The sequence below is a fragment of the Scyliorhinus torazame genome, chromosome 2 (genome assembly GCF_047496885.1).
Source record: "Scyliorhinus torazame isolate Kashiwa2021f chromosome 2, sScyTor2.1, whole genome shotgun sequence".
Taxonomy (NCBI): Eukaryota; Metazoa; Chordata; class Chondrichthyes; order Carcharhiniformes; family Scyliorhinidae; genus Scyliorhinus; species Scyliorhinus torazame.
The window spans coordinates 35,966,361-35,989,399 of NC_092708.1; the positions used below are offsets into that span (position 1 = coordinate 35,966,361).

The 23,039-nt window shown below is 48.6% G+C and overlaps 1 protein-coding gene across 2 annotated transcripts in view; it reads right to left on the bottom strand.

Moving 5' to 3' along the window:
• Positions 1-23,039, bottom strand: part of LOC140387064 (contactin-associated protein-like 5) — a 1,365,877-nt gene that overhangs the window by 476,417 nt on the left and 866,421 nt on the right. For both annotated transcript variants that reach the window (XM_072470084.1, XM_072470077.1), the window contains exon 14: positions 12,240-12,396. In XM_072470084.1, coding sequence (XP_072326185.1) covers positions 12,240-12,396 — 157 coding nt within the window. The remainder of the gene's footprint in view (positions 1-12,239; positions 12,397-23,039) is intronic.

A 23,039-nucleotide genomic window follows, 5' to 3' on the forward strand; every position in this document is an offset into this window, starting at 1 on the left:
CTACACCGCTCCCCGGCGGCAGCAGAGTTTCTGATGAGTCGGACCATCCTATGTGGAGGTAAGAATAGGATAGACGTTGTTTGCGATGCTTCGGTCCCCTGCTGACAGCAGCATTGAGGTTCACGCCCCAAGCCAACGAGAGAATGAAAATAGGTCAAAATGATCCATTTGCATCCTATTCATATGCTGGGCACTGGATTCTACACGCCACCGTGGTGCTCCAACCCTCTGGCCAGGATTTACCCGGGCATGGATTGGTGCACGTATTTGACATGACCCTGATGTGGTGGACCTCAGCAGTGGGTCAAGGGGAGTAAGTATTTAAGGTAGGTGCCCTCAAAGTCCATTAGAAATCCATTAGAGCCTCCCACCAGGTAACCCCAACAGAAACCCCCACCAGGTACCCTCATCAGAGACCCCCACCAGAGATCCCCATCAGAGACCCCCACCAGAGGCCCAATCAGATACCCCCACAACAGACTCTCCCATCAGAGACCCTCAGATCAGAGAACCCCCATATCAGAAAACCCCCATAACTGAGAACCCCATATCAGATAACCCGCCATACCAGAGAACCCCGCATTACAGAGAGCCCCCATAGCATAGAAACGTCCCTTAGCACAGAACTCCCCGCATAACAGAGTACCCCCCATAACAGAGAACCCTCCATGGCAGAGAATCCCCCACAACAGGGAAATTCCCCATAGCAGAGAACCACCCCCAAAGAGGAGAATGACCCCAATAGCAGAGAGCCCTCCCCCCACTAATCAGTCACCCCTGCCTGTCAGCTAAAAAGCAGTCCAGGCAGAATCAATGATTGGGGGGGTGACCCATGGTGGGGGAAGGTGCCCCTACTTGCCCGTGGAGGGGGGCAGAATTTGCATTGCAGGGGCAGAGGGGTCAGCTGCCAGACCTTGCTATCGGGTCGCCCACTCAAAATGGTTGCCCGATAGTGTGATTCGTGACCGGATCCCTTGCACTCCCTACCATGCATAGATTTGATTTGATTTGATTCATTGTCACATGTACTGAAGTACAGTGAAAAGTATTTTTCTGCGTCCGAGGGAACATATACAATACGTACATAGTAGACAAAAGAATAATCAACAGAGAACATTGACAAATGGTACATCGACAAACAGTGATTGGTTACAGTGCGGAGCAAGGGGCCAAACAAAGGGATCAATAAATGAGCAAGAGCAGCATAGGGCGTCTTACAGGGAACAGATCAGTCCGAGGGGAAGTTGTTGAGGAGTCTTGTACCTGTGGGGACAAAGCTGTTCCTATATCTGAATGTGCGGGTCTTCAGACTTCTGTACCTTCTGCTTGATAGAAGGGAGGTGTATACAGAATCAATGTGGGGGTGGCAAGCTTGTGTGATGCGTTGGGCTGAGTTCACCACACTCTGCAGTTTCTTGCGATCTTGGTCCGAGCAGTTGCCATACCAGGCTGTGATGCAGCCAGATAGGATGTTCTCTCTCGCACATCTGTAGAAGTTTGTGAGAGTCGATGCAGACATGCCAAATTTCTTTAACTTCCGTAGGAAGTAGAGACGTTGTTGGGCTTTCTTGACTGTTGCATCAACGTGAGTGGACCAGACTGTTGGTGATGGTGACCCCCGGAAACTTAAAGCTATCGAACATCTCCACTTTGGAGCCATTGATGCAGACGGGAGTGTGTGTTGTGCTATGCTTCCTGAAGTCGGTGATCAGTTCCTTGGTCTTTCTGACATTTAGAGGTTATTTTCGGTGCACCATGCAACCAAGTGATTTATCTCCCTCCTGTAGTCTGATTCGTCGTTTTTGAGATGTGGCCCACCACAGTCGTATCATCTGCAAATTTCTAGATTGAGTTGGAGTTAAATCTTGCCACACAGTCATGTGTGTATAGGGAGTACAGTAGAGGACTGCGCACACATCCTTACGGGGCTCCGGTGTTGTGGACTATTGTGGAGAAGGTGCTGTTGCCTATCCTGACAGATTGCGGTCTGTTGGTGAGGAAGGCGAGGATCCAGCTGCATAGAGAGGGGTCAAGTCCAAGATTGCAGAATTTGGTTATTAGTCTTGTCGGGTTAATGGTGTTGAAGGCGGAGCTGTAGTCGATGAATAGCAGTCTGACTTGGGTGTCCTTGCTGTCGAGGTGTTCGAGTGTTGATTGTAGTGCTAGGGAGATAGCATCTGCTGTGGACCGGCTGCGGTGATCGGCAAACTGCAGTGGATCGAGACGGTCTGGGAGGCTGGCAGTGATCTGTCTCATGACTAGCCGCTCGAAGCATTTCATTATAACAGACGTTAGGGCCACCGGTCGGTAGTCGTTGAGACATGCTACCTTGTTCTTCTTTGGTACTGGTATTATGGTGGTCTTCTTGAAGGAGCCAAGGAGTGAGGTGGTGAAAATATCTGCGAATACACTCGCCAACTGGTCTGCGCAGGCCATCGTCCTCGTGGGTTCGTGTCATTGGCCTGGGACTCTAGTTTGATGCGGTGTTGACTTTTTGCATCCCTGATGGCTTTCCGTACGTCGTACCTGGATTTCTTATGTAGGTCAGGGTCGTCAGACTTGAACGCCTCCGTCCGGAACTTCAGCGGGGAGTGAAACCTTTGATTGAGCCAGGGTTTCTGATTGGGGAATACCCGTATTGTCTCCTTTGGTACACAGTCTTCAACACACTTACTGATGAAGTCTGTGACGGTGGTTGTGTACTCGTCCAGGTTAGCTACCGCGACCTTAAATATGGACCAGTCCACAGACTCCAAGCAGTCGCGGAGGATGTCCTCAGATTCCTCGGACCAGCACTGCACAGTTTTCTTGACTGGTTCAGCACGCTTGAGTTGCTGTTTGTAAGCCGAAAGTAGGAATTCCAACTTGTGGTCGGATTTGCCAAAGTGTTTTCGGGAAATGGAGCGGTAGGCACCTTTGATGCTCATGTAGCAGTGGTCCAGGTTGTTTGCACCTCTGGTGGAGCAGGGGATATGTTGATGGAGTTTGGGTAGGACCTTCCTGAGGTTGGCCTGGTTGAAGTCTCCAGCCATGATTGTTAGGGCTTTGGGGTGATTTGTTTCTTGGTTGTTGATGATGGAATGTATTTCGTCAAGTGCTTTCTTCACTTCCGCCTGGGGTGGATGTAGACTGCTGTGATGAGTACAGAGGTAAATACACGTGGGAGGTAGAAGGGGCGACACTTCATGGCTGGGGAGAGTGAATCCCTACTGGACAATGCTCCCAGTGCCAGCGCAAGCCAGAAGCGATTTAGCTCCAATGGGAGAACATAGCCTCCCAAACGGAGAATCCAGCCCACTAGGATCTATCCTAACCATGCAGGTTTACTGTCACACAGATTCTAGCCGAAACACATGACTCTTTTCATTGAAACAACACTTAAAGATATAGTCCCAAGCTTAATAGTCATACAAGCCGGCACTTAAAGATACAGTCCCTTAATAGTCATACAAGCCAGAAGATATAGTCCTAAAACATAATTGGGTGAAATTCTGCCATCTGGGATTAAGTCCCATGCTGGGGGCGAGGATGGGGAGTGTTTCCCACTGTGGAGGTCATTGTAAAACCACGTCATATCTTCATGTCCCAGCAGAATTCATTGTACATCCAGCAATTTTGCGCAGTAGGCTGAGCTTGATGGCACTAGTCCCACCTTCATACTCCCTCCACCTGTTGGAGCGAGTATCAGGCATTCGGAACTAAATTAAAGAACAGGTTCGCAAGGGTTACAATTTCAGGATTACTATCCGAGCCATGTGCAACTTGGCATAGGGATGAGAAAATTAGGGAAGTAAACAAGTGGCTAAAGGAGTTGTGTGGGAAAGAGGGGTTACTTTTCATGGGGCATTGGCATTAGTATTGAGTCTGTAACTTCTGGACGGTCTCCATCTGAACCGATCTGGGACCAGTGTTCTACCGGAAAGGATAAATAGAACATAGAACATAGAACAATACAGCGCAGTACAGGCCCTTCGGCCCACGATGTTGCACCGAAACAAAAGCCATCTAACCTACACTATGCCATTATCATCCATATGTTTATCCAATAAACTTTTAAATGCCCTCAATGTTGGCGAGTTCACTACTGTAGCAGGTAGGGCATTCCACGGCCTCACTACTCTTTGCGTAAAGAACCTACCTCTGACCTCTGTCCTATATCTATTACCCCTCAGTTTAAAGTTATGTCCCCTCGTGCCAGCCATATCCATCCGTGGGAGAAGGCTCTCACTGTCCACCCTATCCAACCCCTGAAATGGGGTGGTCTCAAGGACTTTAAACTAAGAAGTGGAGGGGACGGGGGGACGGGACGGGGAGGAGGGGGGTGGGGGGGTGGTGGGGGGAAGGTAGTGGTGAAACTACGAGAAGAATAATAGTTAATGAGAAGAAAAGCAGCAGGTTAGCATGTGGGGAGGAGGATTCAACTGCAGGGAAAATTCTGAAAAAAGGCAAAGGGAAGAAGAACTCAGGAGATGGTGTTCGTCGAGGTATTACCATTCAGAAAAAAGGTGAAATAACTAGCATTAACAGTGTCAGAGGACTCACTCTAAGTTTTGGATCCCCTGCCAAAATAACCCGCCCCACCGGAACCACACCCTCCCCCCCCCCCCCTCCCCCCTCCCCCTCCCGACCCACCTGCCATTGATCCTGCCGGAGGGGGTATGGGAGAATTTCGTCAATAATCCTATAAATCTCATACTTGCAACAATATACATAATTGATCTCCTTTAGCATTCACAGTAAAAGTGAAGTAAATTCCTTAAGGTTTCGAGGGTAAGCATTGATCTTAAAGTGCTGTATTTCACACATCATGAAATATAAAACAATGTTGAACTAATATAAATAATTAAATATCAAAATTGTTAAACACAACAAAATCAAAACAGATCAACGATCATTGAACATAAAAAACGCCTATCAGATCTAATTCAGTAAATTATCAATCATTTATCTGAAAGAAGTGACGTATTAAAGTCAGCACCTCCTTCATTGGATATTTAAACCATCATTCAACCAACTTTTCTCGACTATTAATCAAATATAATTTAATAAAATATGACAGCTTTACTTGTCATATTAAAATCACTGAAAACTTAAAACAGCCACTGAGCAAATTTTGTTAAAATTTTAAATTGTAAAATCATCTTGTAAGCCACTTAATTTAGTTAAATACATAATGAACTGAAATGAAAATCGTTTATTGTTACAAGTAGGCTTCAAATTACTGTGTTACAAGTTACTGTGAAAAGCCCCTGGCCGCCACATTCCGGCGCCTGTTCGGAGAGGCATGTACGGAAATTCATCTATGTTACAGAGTAAAATATTAATATGAACAGCCTTTTAATTCAACTTAGGAAAAAGTTGAAAGAATCATTTGAAAAATTAAGTGGAAATCGACAACGTTTGGAATGTATTTGAATTTGGCTCATCATAGATTATTTTAATTGCAAAACTTTTGCAGTGTCACGCCTCTCAGAAATCCTTATTGTTGAACAATTGTTTAAAAATTCTCCTGAAAATGCCTCTATCTAGTGAGAGTGATGGGTGGGGGCAATGTTGGCCAAAGGTGGGAATTATGAAGCTTAACAGGTTCAATCTCATAATGGAACTAGGCTGATCCTCAAATGCTGCAACTTTGCTTTATTGTGGGGCAGATCTTTCTCTTCATCTCCTGTGTTGATGAATTGCAGCCTGTCTCCTGAACTTTCAGACAAACCGACAGCACATTTCCTCCCCAGTTTTTTCACTTTGGCAGTGCTTGAGAGTATCTTATTTAATCATTGGTGAGGTTTGAAGGGGGGAGCACTCAGCTTTGACATTTCAACATGTCAGAGCTCCCACAGGAGATGTTCACTTCTTTGGAAAATTACATTTGCAATGCAGCAGGGCAGTAAAGGGTGTTACAATGGTCCTCAACCGCCCTCTGGAAATTGCACAGAAACCCTATCCCTGCTTCCTATTCAACAATTTTTGCCAGCATCTCACGGATGTGAACATTTTGCAAAGGTAAGATTATCTGTGATATGTTAAAAATCTTACTTCATTATGCGCTCACTATCCACAACGTTTTGTTTCCCACCATCAGCTTTTCCCACTAAAAAACCTTTCCACTCTCTCACCCCATTTTATCTGAGCTCTTGCTCCCTACCCCATGAGTAATCAATTACATAGAATTATATCAATGCACATTGAAATTAGAACACAGAAACAGGCCATTCAGTCCAACTGACCTGTACTGTTGTTAATACTCCACATGTGTCTCTACATTCCCTACTTCATCTCACCCAATCAGCACCTCCTCTCAACTTTTCCCCCTGGTTATATAAGTATCTAGTTTCCTCTTAAAATCATCAATGCTATTCACCTAAGTAGCTCGATTAATAATGTATTGAAAGTATCACATGACTGTCCACGCTTTGTGAGGGAATTTATGTTGTTGGGTTTGGAGGTTTTCCGGGAAGAAACCGAGGACTACAATTCCCAAGGTTCCCAGGACTCAGGCACAATGGCAGAGAACAGCAGAGGAACATGCCTCATGTTCTGTTCAAGTTTTTTCTCTGACAGCTGCTCAGGGATGGCTTGAAGCATTTTTAATTTTGCTGGCAATTTCAAGCCTTCAGTTTGCTTCCAGCAGTAGTTGGAAAGAATTTGCATCGAGGACTTGCCTCACAATGGCAGACTTCCGGACGGATCATGTGTGTGAATGAACCGAGGTATGAAAACAATAATCATAAGACCGGGATATGGTGCAAATGTGAGCTCAGAGAAGGCCCATGCGGCGACAGTGGTGTATTGGTAATGTCATTGGCCTAGCAACCCAAAGGCCTAGCAATCCAAATTCCCACAGGGGATTTGCACAGTAACTTCATTGCAGTGTTAATGTAAGCCTACTTGTGACAATAAAGATTATTATTAAAAAATTAATGTTCTGGGGACAAGGGTTCAAAATCTTCCTTGGCCTGGTGGAATTTAAATTAAATTAATTAAATACAATCTGGAAATGAAAGCTAGTAATAAAACTATAATCAATTATCATAAAACCCCATGGGCGTCACTCAGCGGGACTGCACTTTGTACTTTGACAAAGAGTCAACCAAACTCGAAACGTTATCTCCCTTCTCTCTCCACAATCCCTCGGAGTTGACAGCGTCAAAGGCATTTGTGAGGTCAAAGAAGACCATGTCCACGGGTTGGTGCTGTTCCCTGCATTTTTCTTGTAGCTGCCGTGTGGTGAGGATCATGTCCGTTGTGCCCCTCAGTGAGCGGAATCCACATTGCAACTTTGGGAGGAGCTCTTCACCACAGGGAGAAGGCAATTAATAAGACTCTCGTGATGACCTTCGCTGTGACCGGCAGCAAGGAAATTTCTCCACAGTTACTGCATTCGGACCCGTAACCTTTCTTGAAGATGTTCACAATTGTGGCATCTCTGATCATTTGGAATGTTCTTCTCCTTCCAGTGCTTCTCTGCCATGTTTTGCTGCTTCAGTGGACATTCCGTCTGCTCCTAAAGCCTTTTTTTTCTTTAGTTGTTGGATCGTCTTTTCTCCCTTGTGGCGGATTTGGGTTGTGCTGAGAGGGAAGTGGGTAGCATGCTGTGGTATGAATTGGACTACTCTCACGTTAAAGACAAAGTCTCTGTTAAAGAGGTCTTCAAAGTCCTCCTTCCAGTGAGCGCTGACTTCCTCTATGTTTATGATGAGCCCGTCTCTGTTCTTGGCCAGCAGTGGGGGGGGGGGGGGGACCCTGGGTACTTGGGCCTAGATGGTCTTGGCTGTGCAAAAGAACACCGCAAGTCATGGTTGTTGTCTAACTGCTGGATCTCCTGAGCTTTCTCCACCCACCGTCTGTCCTTTAAGTCACGGATTTTTTGCGGGACATTCAGCCGCCTTTCAAGCTGCTTTCTTTCTCTCGGGTTGGGTTGCTGTTTCAGGTTCAGAAAGGCCTTGTGCTTGCAGCTCTTCAGCCCCTGGATTCCTGGTCATTTGCATCGAACCAATCTAAGTGTTTCCTGGCCAAGTGACCAAGCGTCTCTCCAAAGGTGCTGATTATGGAGACCATGAGGGTAGACCAGGTGCTGTGGGCATACTGCATCTCTGAGTCACCAGGAGTCAACAGGTTGGCAGTGGGGTGCTGGCTGAATAGAGCTCTCTTATCAGGGACTTTGAGTGCCTTGGCACTGATTTTCCTGCAGAATTGTTTCTGTTGCCGTCGCTGTTTTAGGGCCACATTGATGCGGATCAAATACTGAATTAGAGTGTGGTCTGTCCGGCAATGATTGGCTCCTGTCATGGCTCAGATGATATGCCGTCCTTACGGTCTCACATTAGAACGATGATGCAGTCAAGTAGGTGCCAGTACTTGGAGTGAGCGTGTGGCCACGAGGCCTTGTATTTGTCCCTCTGACGGAACAAGATGTTGGTTATGACATGGCCGTGTTCGAGGCATTTTGGCAGGAGCAGAGTACCATTGGTGTTGGATTTCCCCATCCCCTCTCTGCCGATTTCATCACTCCAGCGAGCATCAATGTAGCCCTGAAACAGCAACGGCAACAGAATCAATTCTGCAGGAAAATCAGTCCTTTCCAAGTCTGGCATTGAAATCGCCAACAAGGATCATCTTGAACCCTGTTGAGACTCAGGCCAAAAATTGTTTGAGACCGCAGTAAAATTCGTCTTTGGACTGGTCAGTAACTTGCAGTGTTGGGAATGAGGACTATAGTGCTCAGGGTGAGATATTCAACTACGCCGCAAGGGGAGTCTGTGAGGCGTCCAACCCGTTTGGCTTTAATGGGGAAACCATCCAAGTGGAGGCGGTGATCGTCTTTTGATTTACCTTTCTAGAAGAGGGTGTAACCACCAACTTCTTTGGGCTGGCTTTACCCTGCCCACTGTGTCTCGCTTAGGGCATTGTCGAAACATCTGAACCCCTGTACTATGATTGTTGGTTTAGCACAGTGGGTGAAACAGCTGGCTTGTAATGTAGAACATACCGGCCTCCCCGAACCGGCGCCGAAATGTGGTGACGAGGGGCTTTTCACAGTAACTTCATTGAAGCCTACTTGTGACAATAAGCGATTATTATTATTGTCCGTCGTTCCAGTCTGTCGCTATCCATGAGGCTTCTGATGTTCATGGTCCTGAATTTGATCTTACGGGGTAGAAGGTGCCTGTGCATGAGGTATTTTAACGTGAGGTAGCTGTTGCACACCTGTTACTACATGGTGGAACAAGGCTTTGGTCCAGGGGCTAGGGGATCCAAGACTACTGGAGACCAGACTCCACTAATCTCCTACCTGGGATTCATAAAGTGCAGTGACAGCCTCATACGCCTCGGCGTCCATTTGGAAAAATTCAACTTTGTTCGGCATGCAACAGCTCGAGTGTTGCTTTATACTGAGTTCACTGTTCTTCTCCCACGCTGCTCCTCATGGGTTCACCGCTCTGCTCCCACCTGCTCCACACTGGGTTCACCGCTCTCTTCCCGCGCTGCTCCCCACTGGGTTACTATCTCCACTGCTCCTCTCGCACTATTTCCTTGTTAATTTCCAAGCTGTGGTGTTCTGTTGGCATGGCTGGGTATCTGAGAGATTGTGCGAAAAGGAAGCTTAAATGCACATGGTGATTGAGGGCAGAGGCACACCGGAAGGAGAGGCTGAAACCCTGGAGTGGATCCTTGGTGAAGTTATCCAAGAGAGAGCATCATTTGAGAGACAATTCCGAGGTCTGTTCTTTTGAAAATAAAGATCAGAAACCCTTGTGTGAAAGGCAGAGTTCCAGTGAGAGCAGTTGGTTTGCAATGTGGCAAGTGGCTGGAGGAGTTGATGAGAAATCCATAGAAGTTTGTTTTAGAACCATAGAATTGCTACAGTGCAGAAGGCGGCCATTCGGCCTATTGAGTCTGCACCAACCCTCTAAAAGAGCACCCCAACTGGACCCACTCCCCTGCTCCATTACCGTAACCCGGCAGCACGGTAGCATTGTGGATAGCACAAATGCTTCACAGCTCCAGGGTTCCAGGTTCGATTCCGGCTTGGGTCACTGTCTGTGCGGAGTCTGCACATCCTCCCCGTGTGTGCGTGGGTTTCCTCCGGGTGCTCCCATTTCCTCCCACAGTCCAAAGATGTGCAGGTTAGGTGGATTGGCCATGGTAAATTGCCCTTAGTGTCCAAAATTGCCCTTAGTGTTGGGTGGGGTTACTGGGTTATGGGGATAGGATGGAGGTGTGGACCTTGGGTAGGGTGCTCTTTCCAAGAGCCGGTGCAGACTCGATGGGCCGAATGGCCTCCTTCTGCACTGTAAATTCTATGAAACCCCACCCAATCTGCACATCACTCGACATTAAGGGGCTATTTAGCATGGCCAATCCGCCTAATCTACACACCTTTGGGCTGTAGAGGAAACTGGAGCGCCCAAAGGAATCCCATGTAGAAAGGGTGAGAACTCGCAAACTCCACGCAGTCACCCAAGGCTGAAATTGAACACGGGTTCCTGGTGCTGTTAGGCAGCAGTGCCACTCTGCTGCCCCAATGGCACCTGTTTGGATGGCATCTGTCACAGTTTCAGCTTCTGGGTTGTCTGACCACAGATCGCCTATTAGTTTGCATGAACTGTATACTTACTTTGAAGATTCGAGCATAAGATGGAGTTTTGTAACTTGTATTAAGCTTACGGATCCGTATATATCTGTGAAGTGTAATGGGTTGAAGGAGCAGTGTTTTGAAGCTAAGAAAACATTTGTTAAACAAAGAAAGATTATATTTTTAGAAGTTCATCAGCTGACTCCTGTGTTTCTGTTCAGTAGCCGCCTTCCAAGTATCTAAATAAAAAATAAAAGTAGGATCTATGAAGCCGGATTCCAAGCTGGGATCGGAATGCCCAGTAGAAATATCAGCTGGGATTGTTTTCTAATATATCCATAGTCAATTGAGTGGTTCCCTAATGAAACCTATAATATTCTAAAGCGGTCTCATAGGGTGGACACTGGGAGGTTGTTTCTGATGGCTGTGGAATCTAGAACACGGGGAAGAATATCAGGAAAAGGGACATATGGGACTCAGATCAGGAGACATTTCTCCACTCAAAGGGCTGCGAATCTACGAAATTCTTTCTACTTCAGATGACTGAGGATATTCCATCTTTGAGTATATTTAAGGTTGAGACAGACATTTGGCCTTCCAGGGAATCAAGGGGAATGGGGAGGGGGGCGGAAGATTTGAGTTGCATCAGAAAATCAGCCATGATTGCGTTAAGTGGTGTAGCAGGCTCGACAGGCCCTTGGTCTATTCCTGCTCCTATGTCTTCTGTTCTTGGGCGCGATTTAACGGAAATGAAAGAGAGTCCCGTGCCCAGCGCGTGCCCAGCTCAGCACCCGCAGCACTGAGAAAGATCCCAGGACTTTGTTTTATTTCGGGGCCTCAGCAGGGAATGCCCCGCCGAGTCTCATATCCGACACTGAGGAGCTCCGTTCGTCAGTGCAGGAAGAGATTGGTTGGCGCCTTGATCGTGCACCCCCACCCCCATAATGCAACCCCTGGACCGCCCCCTTCCCCCCCCCCCCCCCCCCCCCCCCCCGGCCGAAAATCACCTATAAGGGGCCATAAAGCCCCTCACACCCACCTAATAAAGCAGAGCACCCCAGGCCCGATCCCCGATGCAGACAAAATGCCATACAGGCACTGCAAGCTTGGCACTGCCAAGGCACCATGCTGCAAAGTTTGCAGTACCAGGGTGCCCGAGTAGCATCGGAGTGCCAGGGTACCACCTTGTTCAGAGCCCAGCCACCCAGGGACCCTCGATCCCCTGGAGACCCCCTCCAAGTGCCATTTCACCTGGTCCTGTTTGCGCAGGCCAATGCTAAGTGGCACTCGCCTGGGGTCTGCAGGGATGCTCACTTTAACATGCAAATTTGCCAAATACAGATCCCGCCATTGTGGGCAGGATTCAGATTGTGACGTCTGGTGAGATCCTGTTGGGATCTATCTGATCTGTTGGGATCTGAGAACCGGGTAAATCTTGCTGTGGCCTCTTGCGAGATTTACATTGCCGTTAGATCGTGATCCTTATGTTCTTATTACATCTGCTACTGTTATTCCTACATATGTGAATTCATTTAAAATTTTAACTTTTAAAACACAGACCAATTACAACATTTTGAATGATTTGTTCAAGCGTTTTTAAAATAGTATTTTGTGATTCCAGCAAGCCGCCGTAAATTTCTTCGTAAGTTGAAGTCTGACTTACCATTTATCACGGTCGGCATCACAGTTACAGTGATAGTTTGTATCTAAGCAGCTCCCCTCCAATCCGCAGGCACATTTTTGCACTCCTGGTGATGAACCGCCCCAGTAAGCTTGCTTATCATTGGTTCTCCCGATCCACCATGTGAATGGTACGGCATCTGAGCGGGAAAACAAAAACAGACACTTTTAGTGCCAGCTACCAGAGAGCCAGGGCCGTGAACTGAGAGATTCGCCAAGTATTTGCTTAAAATCATTTTTAAAGGGCTGGCTATTCTGGACCTTCTGCATTGAGTTGGTCCCTTTTTGAAGTCAAAATGGAATCTGCAGCATAAATTGTTGAAGGCGCCAACTTGAAAATTGATTTAACAGAAGCAGAGGCCACTTCAGGCAGTAATCTGATAGTGCTGCAACTCCATGCTGGCTCTAATTAGACTGTGTGGCGAAACGTTTAAAAAGACCATTAAACCACTTTGTCTGCTTCTCGTGCCATGAATTAGTCAAAATGACTACTTTAAATCTTTCGCCAGCACTTTTCTAAAAGTTCTCTCATGGGACGTGGGCTTCACTGACTCATTTATTGCCCATCCCTAATTGCCCCGGAGAAGGTGGCGGTGACCCGTCTTCCTAAACCGCTGCAGTCCATTGGGTGCACCCACAGTGCTGATAGGGAGTGAGTTCCAGGATTTTGACCCAGCGACAGCGAAGGAATGGCCGATACATTTCCAAGTCAGGATGGTGAGTGGCTTGGAGGGGAACTTGCAGGAGGGGAACACAGCAGCAAAACACCAGTTTATCTGTTTGAACAGCTCTCAATATTTGCACTGAGTAACTTAAATATTAAAGCACAGGACATCAAAGCACATAATGGATATGGGTGTAAAAAACTGCCGACAGAGACAGCTGGCACACAACAACCAGGAAAGCAACGTAAATTTTTAACAAACATACGCGAGGTTGCTGAAGAAAGGCACACTTAATGAAAGGAATCTGCTTATTCCTCCAAACCAGGAGTTCCTGTGGCTCAATTGCTCAAGATCCCGCGGGTCAAGAATTGGTCCCCCAGAAGGAAAAAAGAGCAGCAAAAAAGAGGAAATAAGAATACTGGTCCAAACTGTTTGTTTCCTATAGAGATTTTCAGTGTCCAAAGACCGTGCCAATAAGCGATTTTCATTTCATTTCATCTTCATAGAATCATAGAATTTACAGTGCAGAAGGAGACCATTCGGCCCATCGAGTGTGCATCGGCCCTTACAAAGAGCACCCTATTCAAGCCCACATCTCTACACTATCCTTGTAATCGAGTAACCCCCACTTAACCTTTTTGGACACTAAGGGCAATTTAGAATGGCCAATCCACCTAACCCGCACATCCTTGGATCGTGGGAGGAAACGGGAGAACCCGGAGGAAACCCACGGAGCCACAGGGAGAACGTGCAGACAACGCACAGACAGTGACCCAAGCTGGGAATCGAACCTGTGTCCCAGGAGCTGTGAAGCAACAGTGCTAACCACTGTGCTACCTCATCTTATCTGTAATCGGGAGGGACAAGGGCTGGGGAAAGACACGTATGTGGTTTGGAGGGTGTTTGTTAGCTGGGTGTTGCGGAAAGTTTGCTTGTTGGGTCAGGGAGAAGCAATGATGTAAAAAAAACTTATCTGCTGGATTCAACTCCCCAAGCTTCCTCATCTGCTTAGTTTTGTGAGCCCTGGGAAGCCCGGTCAGCGAGTGTTATAGTCAAATGGTTGTCAAAATATGTGGAATGGAGTCAGATTTACTGATGGACCCGATTCTCCATATTGGTTGTCCTGATTGCCCTCTCCCCCTTCAAACCCATCAAGGTTAAAATTAAAGTAGGTGTGTTTGTGTGGCATTGGGCTTAACACTTTTCATGTTTGCTGTCTTAACCCCCCCACCCTCTCTCACCCAAGTTCCCCTGCAAAAAATGTGTATCCCTTCAAAAGTTGCAGTTTATGGGCAATTTATCTGTATTTCAGATCTCCAGTATCTACAGTATTTTGCTTTTATTTCTGGTTACAATGGCAAACTGGTAAAATGCAAGTTCAAGACTGATGTTCAGAAGCACGTCTTTACTCAGAGTTACAGTGCCTGGAATGTTTGTGCTGGCTAGGAAGATGGAGACCCAGAAGAGAGAAAGTCTCGACGTTGAGGAGTTCTTTGGGTGGCCAGCAATCTCGAGTGGGAGGCTGTACCCCGCGATATTGCCAGAGCAAGGCAGTCAAGAGCCGGCAGGTGGGGGAGACGGCCAATCAAGGAAGGCGAGCAGGCCTACCAGACACCAGACTGTCGGTCCTATGACTGGGCCGGCAGCCCTGAGCAGTGGCACGGGGGAGGTAACTGCTGCTTAGGCCGCAAGGGAAATTTGGGGGAACCTCCATTTTGAGGTGCCCTCATCGTGGTGGAAGAGAGTTGTTTCTTTCTCGCTGGTTGAAGCTGACAGGTCTCGGCAATCATAATGGAGATCAGTCCAGCGATGGCGTTGGGACTGGCAGGGGAAGGGGTGTGTGGCTCCGGTGGTCCCTTCCTTGAGAGAAGGAGCCTTTGGTTCCAGTGGTCTTACCACCAGCAGGGGCGCCTCCGTGCAGCTGGCAGTCTACTTGTGTCAGGGTTGGTGGATGGGGGAGGTAAGGGTTGTTCCATCATCGGAATAATGCAACATGGCCCCGAATTGGGCCTTTAAACACTCAAATTGGCCAGTCGAAGGCAGTCAAGCCGCTGTCATTCCCGCTACTGAGAAACATCACCCATCAGCGTACCTGCATCGGGGAGCCATCCCAATGTGACTCCCTGGCATTTTACCCACCTCCCAGCCCAAACACCAAAATAGCACACATGGCAGGTAGGTGCTTGGATTGTTTACTGTGGAAGCTGTTGAATCTAGATGGGCTGAATGGTCTCTCTCTACCTTTGTGTGTTTGAACACTTTCAGTAGATTTTGAGTCCTGCTGCCTGATGGAAATGTGGTGGCACAAACGTGAAGGTGCTCGGTTGTGACCAATTGTTCTGTTCCAGGTCGCGCTACGACAGCCATAATCTCCCCCTGAGCCAACCGTGGGAGTCAGGCAGAAATCTGATAAGATCAAGCTTATTGTTAGTCTGTCTTGCTATTTAATTGGATCATAGAAGATCTACATCTTAACTTTGTCCAACTTAGTTTCATATTCTTTAACACGTTTGTCTGACAAAAATCTATGACCGCATTCGTGCTGAAAGATTTAACATTTTCAATTGACCTACAGCCTCAACAGTTTCTCAGAGGAGAGGGTTTCTGATTTCATGATCAGTTCTGTGAAAGATTGTTCCTGGCATCACCCCTGAATTTTCTGACTCTAACTTTAAGGTGATGCCTTTGTCTCTCTCTCTCTGACCTATCCGGCATTTCACCTTCTTGCAAAGATTAATTGGATGACATATTATGTATCGAAACTTGTCCATGCACCTCATGTTCACTTTATCAGGGAGATGGTGGCGTAGTGGGTCACTGGGTTAGCGATCGAGCAGCCCGAGGCTAATTACCTGGGGACACGGGTTTAAAAGCCATTATGCCAGCTGGTGGAATTTAAATACAAATTAATAAAATCTGGGATTGAAAGCTCCTGCTGGCGACCTTGAAACTATTACTGATGATTGTGAAATCCCATCTACATAGAATTACATAGAATTACATAGAATTACATAGAACATACAGTGCAGAAGGAGGCCATTCGGCCCATCGAGTCTGCACCGACACACATTAATCCCTCACTTCCACCTTATCCCCGCAACCCAATAACCCCTCCCAACCCTTATGGACACTACGGGTAATTTATCATGGCCAATCCACCTAACCTGCACGTCTTTGGACTGTGGGAGGAAACCGGAGCACCCGGAGGAAACCCACGCGGACACGGGGAGAACGTGCAAACTCCGCACAGACAGTGACCCAGCGGGGAATCGAACCTGGGACCCTGGCGCTGTGAAGCCACAGTGCTAATCACTTGTGCTACCGTGCTGCCCTCTTGTGCTACCGTGCTGCCCTAATAGTGCTGGTTCACTAGTGTTCTATTACAGAAGGCTAGCGGCCGTCCTTACCTGGTCTGGCCTGCCTGTGACTTCAGATCCACAATCAATGTGGTTGACTCTTAATTGCCCTCTGCAATTACCTTGCAAGCCACTCGGTTCAAGAACAGTTAGGGATGGGTATCAACCTGGTGAATCTGTGCTTCACCCTTTCCAAGTCAGGGGCGTCATTCTCCGACCCCCCGCCGGGTCGGAGAATGGCCGTTGGCCGCCGTGAATCCCGCCCCCGCCCCCGCCGAAGTCTCCGGTACCGGAGATTGGGCGGGGGCGGGAATCGGGCCGCGCCGGTTGGCGGGACCCCCCGCTCAATTCTCCGGCCCGGATGGGCCGAAGTCCCACCAAGAAATTGCCTGTCCCGCCGGCGTAAATCAAAGCTGGTATTTACCGGCGGGACCAGGCGGCGTGGGCGGGCTCTGGGGTCCTGGGGTGGGCGCGGGGCAATCTGTCCCTGGGGGGTGCCCCCACGGTGGCCTGGCCCGCGATCTGGGCCCACCGATCCGCGGGCGGGCCTGTGCCGTGGGGGCACTCTTTCCCTTCCGCCTCCGCCACGGCCTCCACCATGGCGGAGGCGGAAGAGACTCTCCCCACTGCGCATGCGTGGGAAACTGTCGGCGGCCGCTGACGCTCCCGCGCATGCGCCGCATTTCCGCGCCAGCTGGCGGGGCACCAAACGCCATTTCCGCCAGCTGGCGGGGCAACAAACGCCATTTCCGCCAGCTGGCGGGGCGGAAATCCTTCCGGCGCCGGCCTAGCCCCTCAATGTTGGGGCTCGGCCCCCAAAGATGCGGAGCATTCCGCACCTTTGGGCTGGCGCGATGCCCGTCTGATTGGCGCCGTTTTTGGCGCCAGTCGGCGGACATCGCGCCGTTGGGGGAGAATTTCGCCCCTGATATATTTTTCCTGAGGTGCAGTGCCCAGAGCAGAACTCAATACTCCAGTTGCAAAAATTTCAATTCACACTGTGAATCAGCAAAACTATTTTTAGCGTGCTCAACTTCAGGCATAATGGCCAAAATCTTCCCTTTTGAGGCTGGCATTTTCCATTGGCACTGAGAGTCACTAAAGTTCAGGCTGGAATGCCAAATTTTCCGTTCTTGCTCGCAACGGGCCCCTAACGGACAAGACCGGAGAATCCCGCCCAATAACACACTGTCAGAATACCTTTTATTTGTTTTTCAGTTGCGCATTCCATTTATATTTAGTCAGAGGACAGGTAAATCACCAATGTTAAAGAAAATTGGCGGGTAGGTTACCTAGAGAGCATGTTCCACATTTGGCATGGAACACAGTTATGATAGGAACATATAACTGAGAAGCAGGAGTAGGCCATTCGGCCCTTTAAGCTTGCCCTGCCATTTAACAAGGTCATGGCTGACCTGATTGTGGTCTCAGCTCCATATTCCTCTTTGATGCCCATAACTCTTGACTCCCTTGTCTACAGGCCTTGATGACGGTCCGAGAAGTGAGGTCTGAGAGCTTCACGACTTCAGGGTAATTGGAGAAATAGTCAATAGTCAACACGTAGTCATGACCATTCGCACGAAAGAGGTCGATGCCAACCTTGGACCACGGGGTGATCTCGATTTCATGCTGCTGGAGCGTCGTCTTGCTCTGTGCTGGCTGGAAGCATTGACAGGTCGCATAGTTGAGGACCATGTTCAAGATGTCCTGGCTAATACCGGGCCAGTAGACAGCCTGCCTGGCTCTGCGCTGCACTTCTCGACGACCAGGTGTCCTTCATGGACTTGGCTGAGCACCAAGCTCTGGAGACTGAGTGGAATGACAATCCGGTCCAGCTTGAGGAGGATACCATCAATCACCGTCAGGTCTTCCTTTACATTATAAAATTGAGGGCACTGCCCTTTCTGCCAGCTATTGGCGAGGTGGTGCATGACATGCTGCAAGAGGGGGTCTTTGGCTGTCTCCTCGCGGATATGAACCACTTTCTCATCAGACGCCGGGAGGGTGCGAGCACACAGCTGCACCTGTGATTCAATCTGCCGGATGATTTCCAGCGGTTCACGAGGCAATGTGATGGAGCGGGACAATGCATCAGCGATAATGAGCACCTTGCCAGGCGTGTACACTAAGTGAAAGTCGTACCTTCTGAGTTTGAGGAGGATGTGCTGCAATCGAGGCGTCATGTCATTCGGGTCTTTTGGGATAATGTGGACCAGAGGCCTATGATCCGTCTCGACAGTGAATGTCAGCAGGCCGTAGACATAGTCGTGAAACTTGAGAATGCCAGTGAGAAGACCCAGGCATTCCTTCTCTATTTGCGCATACCGTGTTTCAGTGGGCTTCATGGCCCTCGATGCGTAGGCTACCGGTGCCCAGGATGAAGTGTCATCGCGTTGAAGCAGCACCGCACCGATGGCATCCTGGCTCACATCTGCTGAGATCTTTGTCTCCCTGTCGGGGTCGAAAAATGCCAAGACTGGTGCAGTGGTGAGCTTGGCTTTCAGCTCCAACCACTCTGCTTGATGTGCTGCCTTCCACTCAAAGGCAGTGGACTTTTTCACCAGGTTTCGTAGGGCCGTGGTGTGTGAGGCCAGGTTTGGGATGAACTTGCCCAGAAAATTGACCATGCCCAAGAAGCGCACACCGCCTTCTTGTCTTCAGGGACCTTCATGGCTTTGATGGCCTTGACCTTGTCTGTGTCCGGGCGCACGCCCTGCTGAGAGAACTGGTCACCTAGGAACTTGAGTGTCGACATGCCAAAGCAACATTTGGACCTGTTCAGCTTCAGGTCATTAGCATGGACGTGGCAGAATACCTGTTGGAGACGGGAAACATGCTTTTCAGGGGTCGTGGACCATATGATGATGTCGTCCACGTACACATGAACCCGTTCAATGCCCTCCATCATCTGCTCCATGATGCGATGAAAGACCTCCGTTGCCGAGACAATGCCAAACGGCATGCGATTTTAGCAGTATCTGCCAAATGGTGTGCTGAAGGTGCAGAGCCTTCTGCTGGACTCATCCAGCTGGATTTGCCAAAATCCATGTGACGCATCGAACTTACATTCTTATTGAGATCCTTGGGGTCAATGGAGATGCGCAGGTCTCCCGAAGGCTTTCTGACTCATACCATCGAGCTGACCCAGTCAGTCGGTTCGGTTACCTTGGAAATGATGCCCTGTTGCTGCAGATCCTTGAGCTGTGCCTTCAGGCGCTCCCTCAGCGGAGCCGGGATCTGGCATGGTGCGTGGACCACTGGCTTGGCATCAGGTCGTAGCAGAATCTTGTATCGATATGGCAGCGTGCCCATCCCGTCGATCACATCCAGATACTGTGCAAGGATGTCGTTAATGCTGGCCTGAAGATCCACATTCGAGGATGTGGTTGCGAAAAGTCCGCTGCACGAGGTTCAGCTGCTTGCAGGCATGCGCGCCAAGTAGGGATGCCCTGTCTGGCTTGACAATTTCAAAGCGTAACCGTGCATGGGTGCTCCGGTTGGAGATGAATAGATGGCAGGATCCCAGTGCCGTGATGGCATTTCCGTTGTAGTCCATGAGCCTGCAGGCTGCTGGAAGGACCTTGGGGGGCTTCTTGATGCGTTTGAAATCTGCCTGCGAGAGGAGGTTGGCAGAAGCACCTGTGTCCAGCATAAACTGGATGGAGCAGTGGTTGACCTGCATCACCGCACGCCATTCGTCCGCAGAATCCACAGCGAGGATGGATTGAATTTGAGATGAGTTGGATGTGGCATATTCACATTTAGTAATGATGTCCACACAGTAGGCGGAGTCTAGGCATTCTTCCTCTGGATCCTTTGTGCTGCCAGGATCAGAATCCTGTAATCGTTGTTGCACACTCTGAACGAGCTGTCATCGGAATTGGGAGCGCTGGCCCCTGACTGGTGGTGCAGACCGGCACAAGGCTGCATAGTGTCCAAGCTTCCTGCAGTTTAAACATCGCCTGCCTCTTGCAGGGCAGTGTTTCTATCAGCGGGCGTTGCCCCAGTGCGAGCACGTCATGACGTCGCCGTCCTGACGCTCGTGCACAGGCGCAGTCCGGGTGTCGGCCGCTTCGTTATCCCGTTCGCATCGCGTATGCGTGGGGACCCGGGGAAAGCACACAAAATGGCCGCTTTCATCAATGCTGAGGCGCTGCATCCGGGAGATGGCCTGCACACTCTCTGCCTCATGGGAGGCAAGTTTCTCATTTTCAGCCGATTTGTACTGGGCATAGCGATTTTTGGCGTGCTCATGCACTGTGCATGTTTCAATCGCGACTGGCAGGGTCATATGCTTGATTTTCAGTAGCTGCTCTCTCAGAGGATCAGAGTGAACTCCAAAAATGATTTGGTCTCTGATCATAGAGTCAGCAATATCACCAAAATTGCAGGACAGCGCTAACAGGCGGAGGTTAGTTAAGAAAGAGTTGAAAGATTCATCTTTACCTTGTGGACGCAATTTTAAAATGTAGTGCTCGAAGATTTCATTGGTGTCCACTTCACAGTGACTGTCAAACTTGTCCAGGATGGTCTGAAACTTTGTCTTGTCCTGGCCTTCGGTGAAGTGAAAAGGGTTGAAGAGTTTGATGGCTTGATCACCCGCTGTTGAGAGGAGAAGCGCGATCTTCCTTGCATCAGACGCACCCACGAGGTCTGAAGCTTCGATGTATAGCAGAATCTTTTGCTTGAATGTCCGCCAGTTGGCACTGAGATTGCCGGAGGTCCTGAGCTGGTGGGGAGCCTGAATCTTCTCCATGGTGCCGGGATACATTCGCTGGTCGTCACGGAACGGACTGAGGTAAAAAATCTAGATTAAGCAGTCTCCTATTATCATGATGTGTTATGTACTCTGGGATAACACAGGCTACAACTGGGTGCAGCTTTGACCAAAAGATACTCCAGACCTTGAAGTTAGTTCAATCTGATTTATTGAACCAGTGGCACAGTTAGCACAGTTCTCTATGAGTTTGACTCTCTGCTAACCTAAGTGTGGTTACTCTGTCTGAATGAACCAGACTAGCTCTTAGCCACGTGCTGGAGGTGTGATATTGTACATACACCCTGACTCACTCTGTAGATTTTCATCAGTGGAAAGAGGCGGAGTGTGAATGCCTCATGTCTTTTATAGTGAGATACCACCCCTGAGTGTCCTGCCTGCTCATTGGTCATGTCCTTTTCTCTGTGTTCATTAGCTGCCTGTCTGTGTAGGTCTGAATATCATTATTTACATGTTTGCAGATCATGATATCGATCAAAGACCAACAACCAGTTAGTCAGTTCAAGTTCAAAGATAGTTTATTTACACACAAGGATTACTTCGACAAGCAACATAAAACACTACGGGTTAAACTACACCTGACAACTACAATAACCTAAACTTCAGGCACCCGGCTCTTTGCAGATGAACAAGGCCTTTGTTCGGATCTTGCGGGCTGGGTAGAAGAAGTGGCTTCGTTTCTGCTGGGTTCATCCGTCTGGTAGCAATCGTTGGTCTTTAACTTGTCTTCTGGTCGTAATGCTACACTTGGTTTTAGGCGTAGGCCGGGGCCAAGAGAGACCGAGCACATGGCTATGTCTCTTTTTATTCCTCTGGGACTTTGAGCTCTTTGAGGCGGTCCTTAGCTTTGGACCCAATAATTCGACAGGCTTCTATCACTGCCTTTGATTTTGGCCAATAAAGGGGCGGGTGCCGTGATGGCTGGGCATGTCCTGAGCGGTCAGTGACCTTGGCTGTTTGGGCTTTCTTAGCAAAGGGAGTGGTGCCAGTTAGTCTGCATCTGTATCGATTACCTGAGTACAGTCCTTTTGTTCTGGGGAAATGGGCCATTAGAATACAAACGAGCGGGGGTTTTGGTCGCATCTAGCTATTTGGGTTGCAAGCTCTGAGTGCGTCTGAGTCCTGGGTTGGCCATAATTCCCATGGTCCTTTGCAGGTGGCCATCTGAGATGGCTACACTGTGAAAAGCCCCCAGTCGCCACATTCCAGCGCCTGTTCGGGGAGGCCGGTATGGGATTTGAACCCACGCTTCTGGCCTTGTTCTGCATTACAAGCCAGCTGTTTAGCCCATTGTGCTAAACCAGCCCCTATTACTGTCAAAATGCTTTTTAAAACACAAACTTTTACCCACCTCTACTACTGCCTCTTGTGGGTCATTCCAGACACTCAACACCCTCTATGTGAAAATAATTGCCCCTCTGGACCCTTTTGTATCTCTCACTTTAAACCTATGCCCTCTAGTTTTAGACTCCCCTACGTTTGGGAAAATATGTTGACTATCTACCTCATGTACGCCCTTCATTATTTTATAGACTTCTATAAGGTCACTCCCAAGCCTCCAATGCTCCAAGGGAAAAAGTCCCAGCCTATCCAGCCTCTTCTTATACCTCAAACCATCAAGTCCCGGTAGCAAATCTTTTCTGCACTCTTTCTAGTTTAATAATATCCTTTCTATAATAGGGTGACCAGCACTGTACACAGTCTTCCAAGTGTGGCCTTACCAATGTTTTGTACAACTTCAACAAGATATCCAAACTCCTGTATTCAATATTCTGACCATTGAAACGAAGCATGCCAAATGCCTTCTTCACCACCCTCTCCATCTGTGACTCCACTTTCAAGGAGCTATGAACATTAACGGCGTTCAAAAGGCATCTTGGCAAATACATGGATAGGATGGGTGTAGAGGGATATGGCACAAGGAAGTGCTGAGAGTTTTGGCCAAGGTTGGTATCATGTCCTGCAGAGGCTTGGAGGGCTTGTTC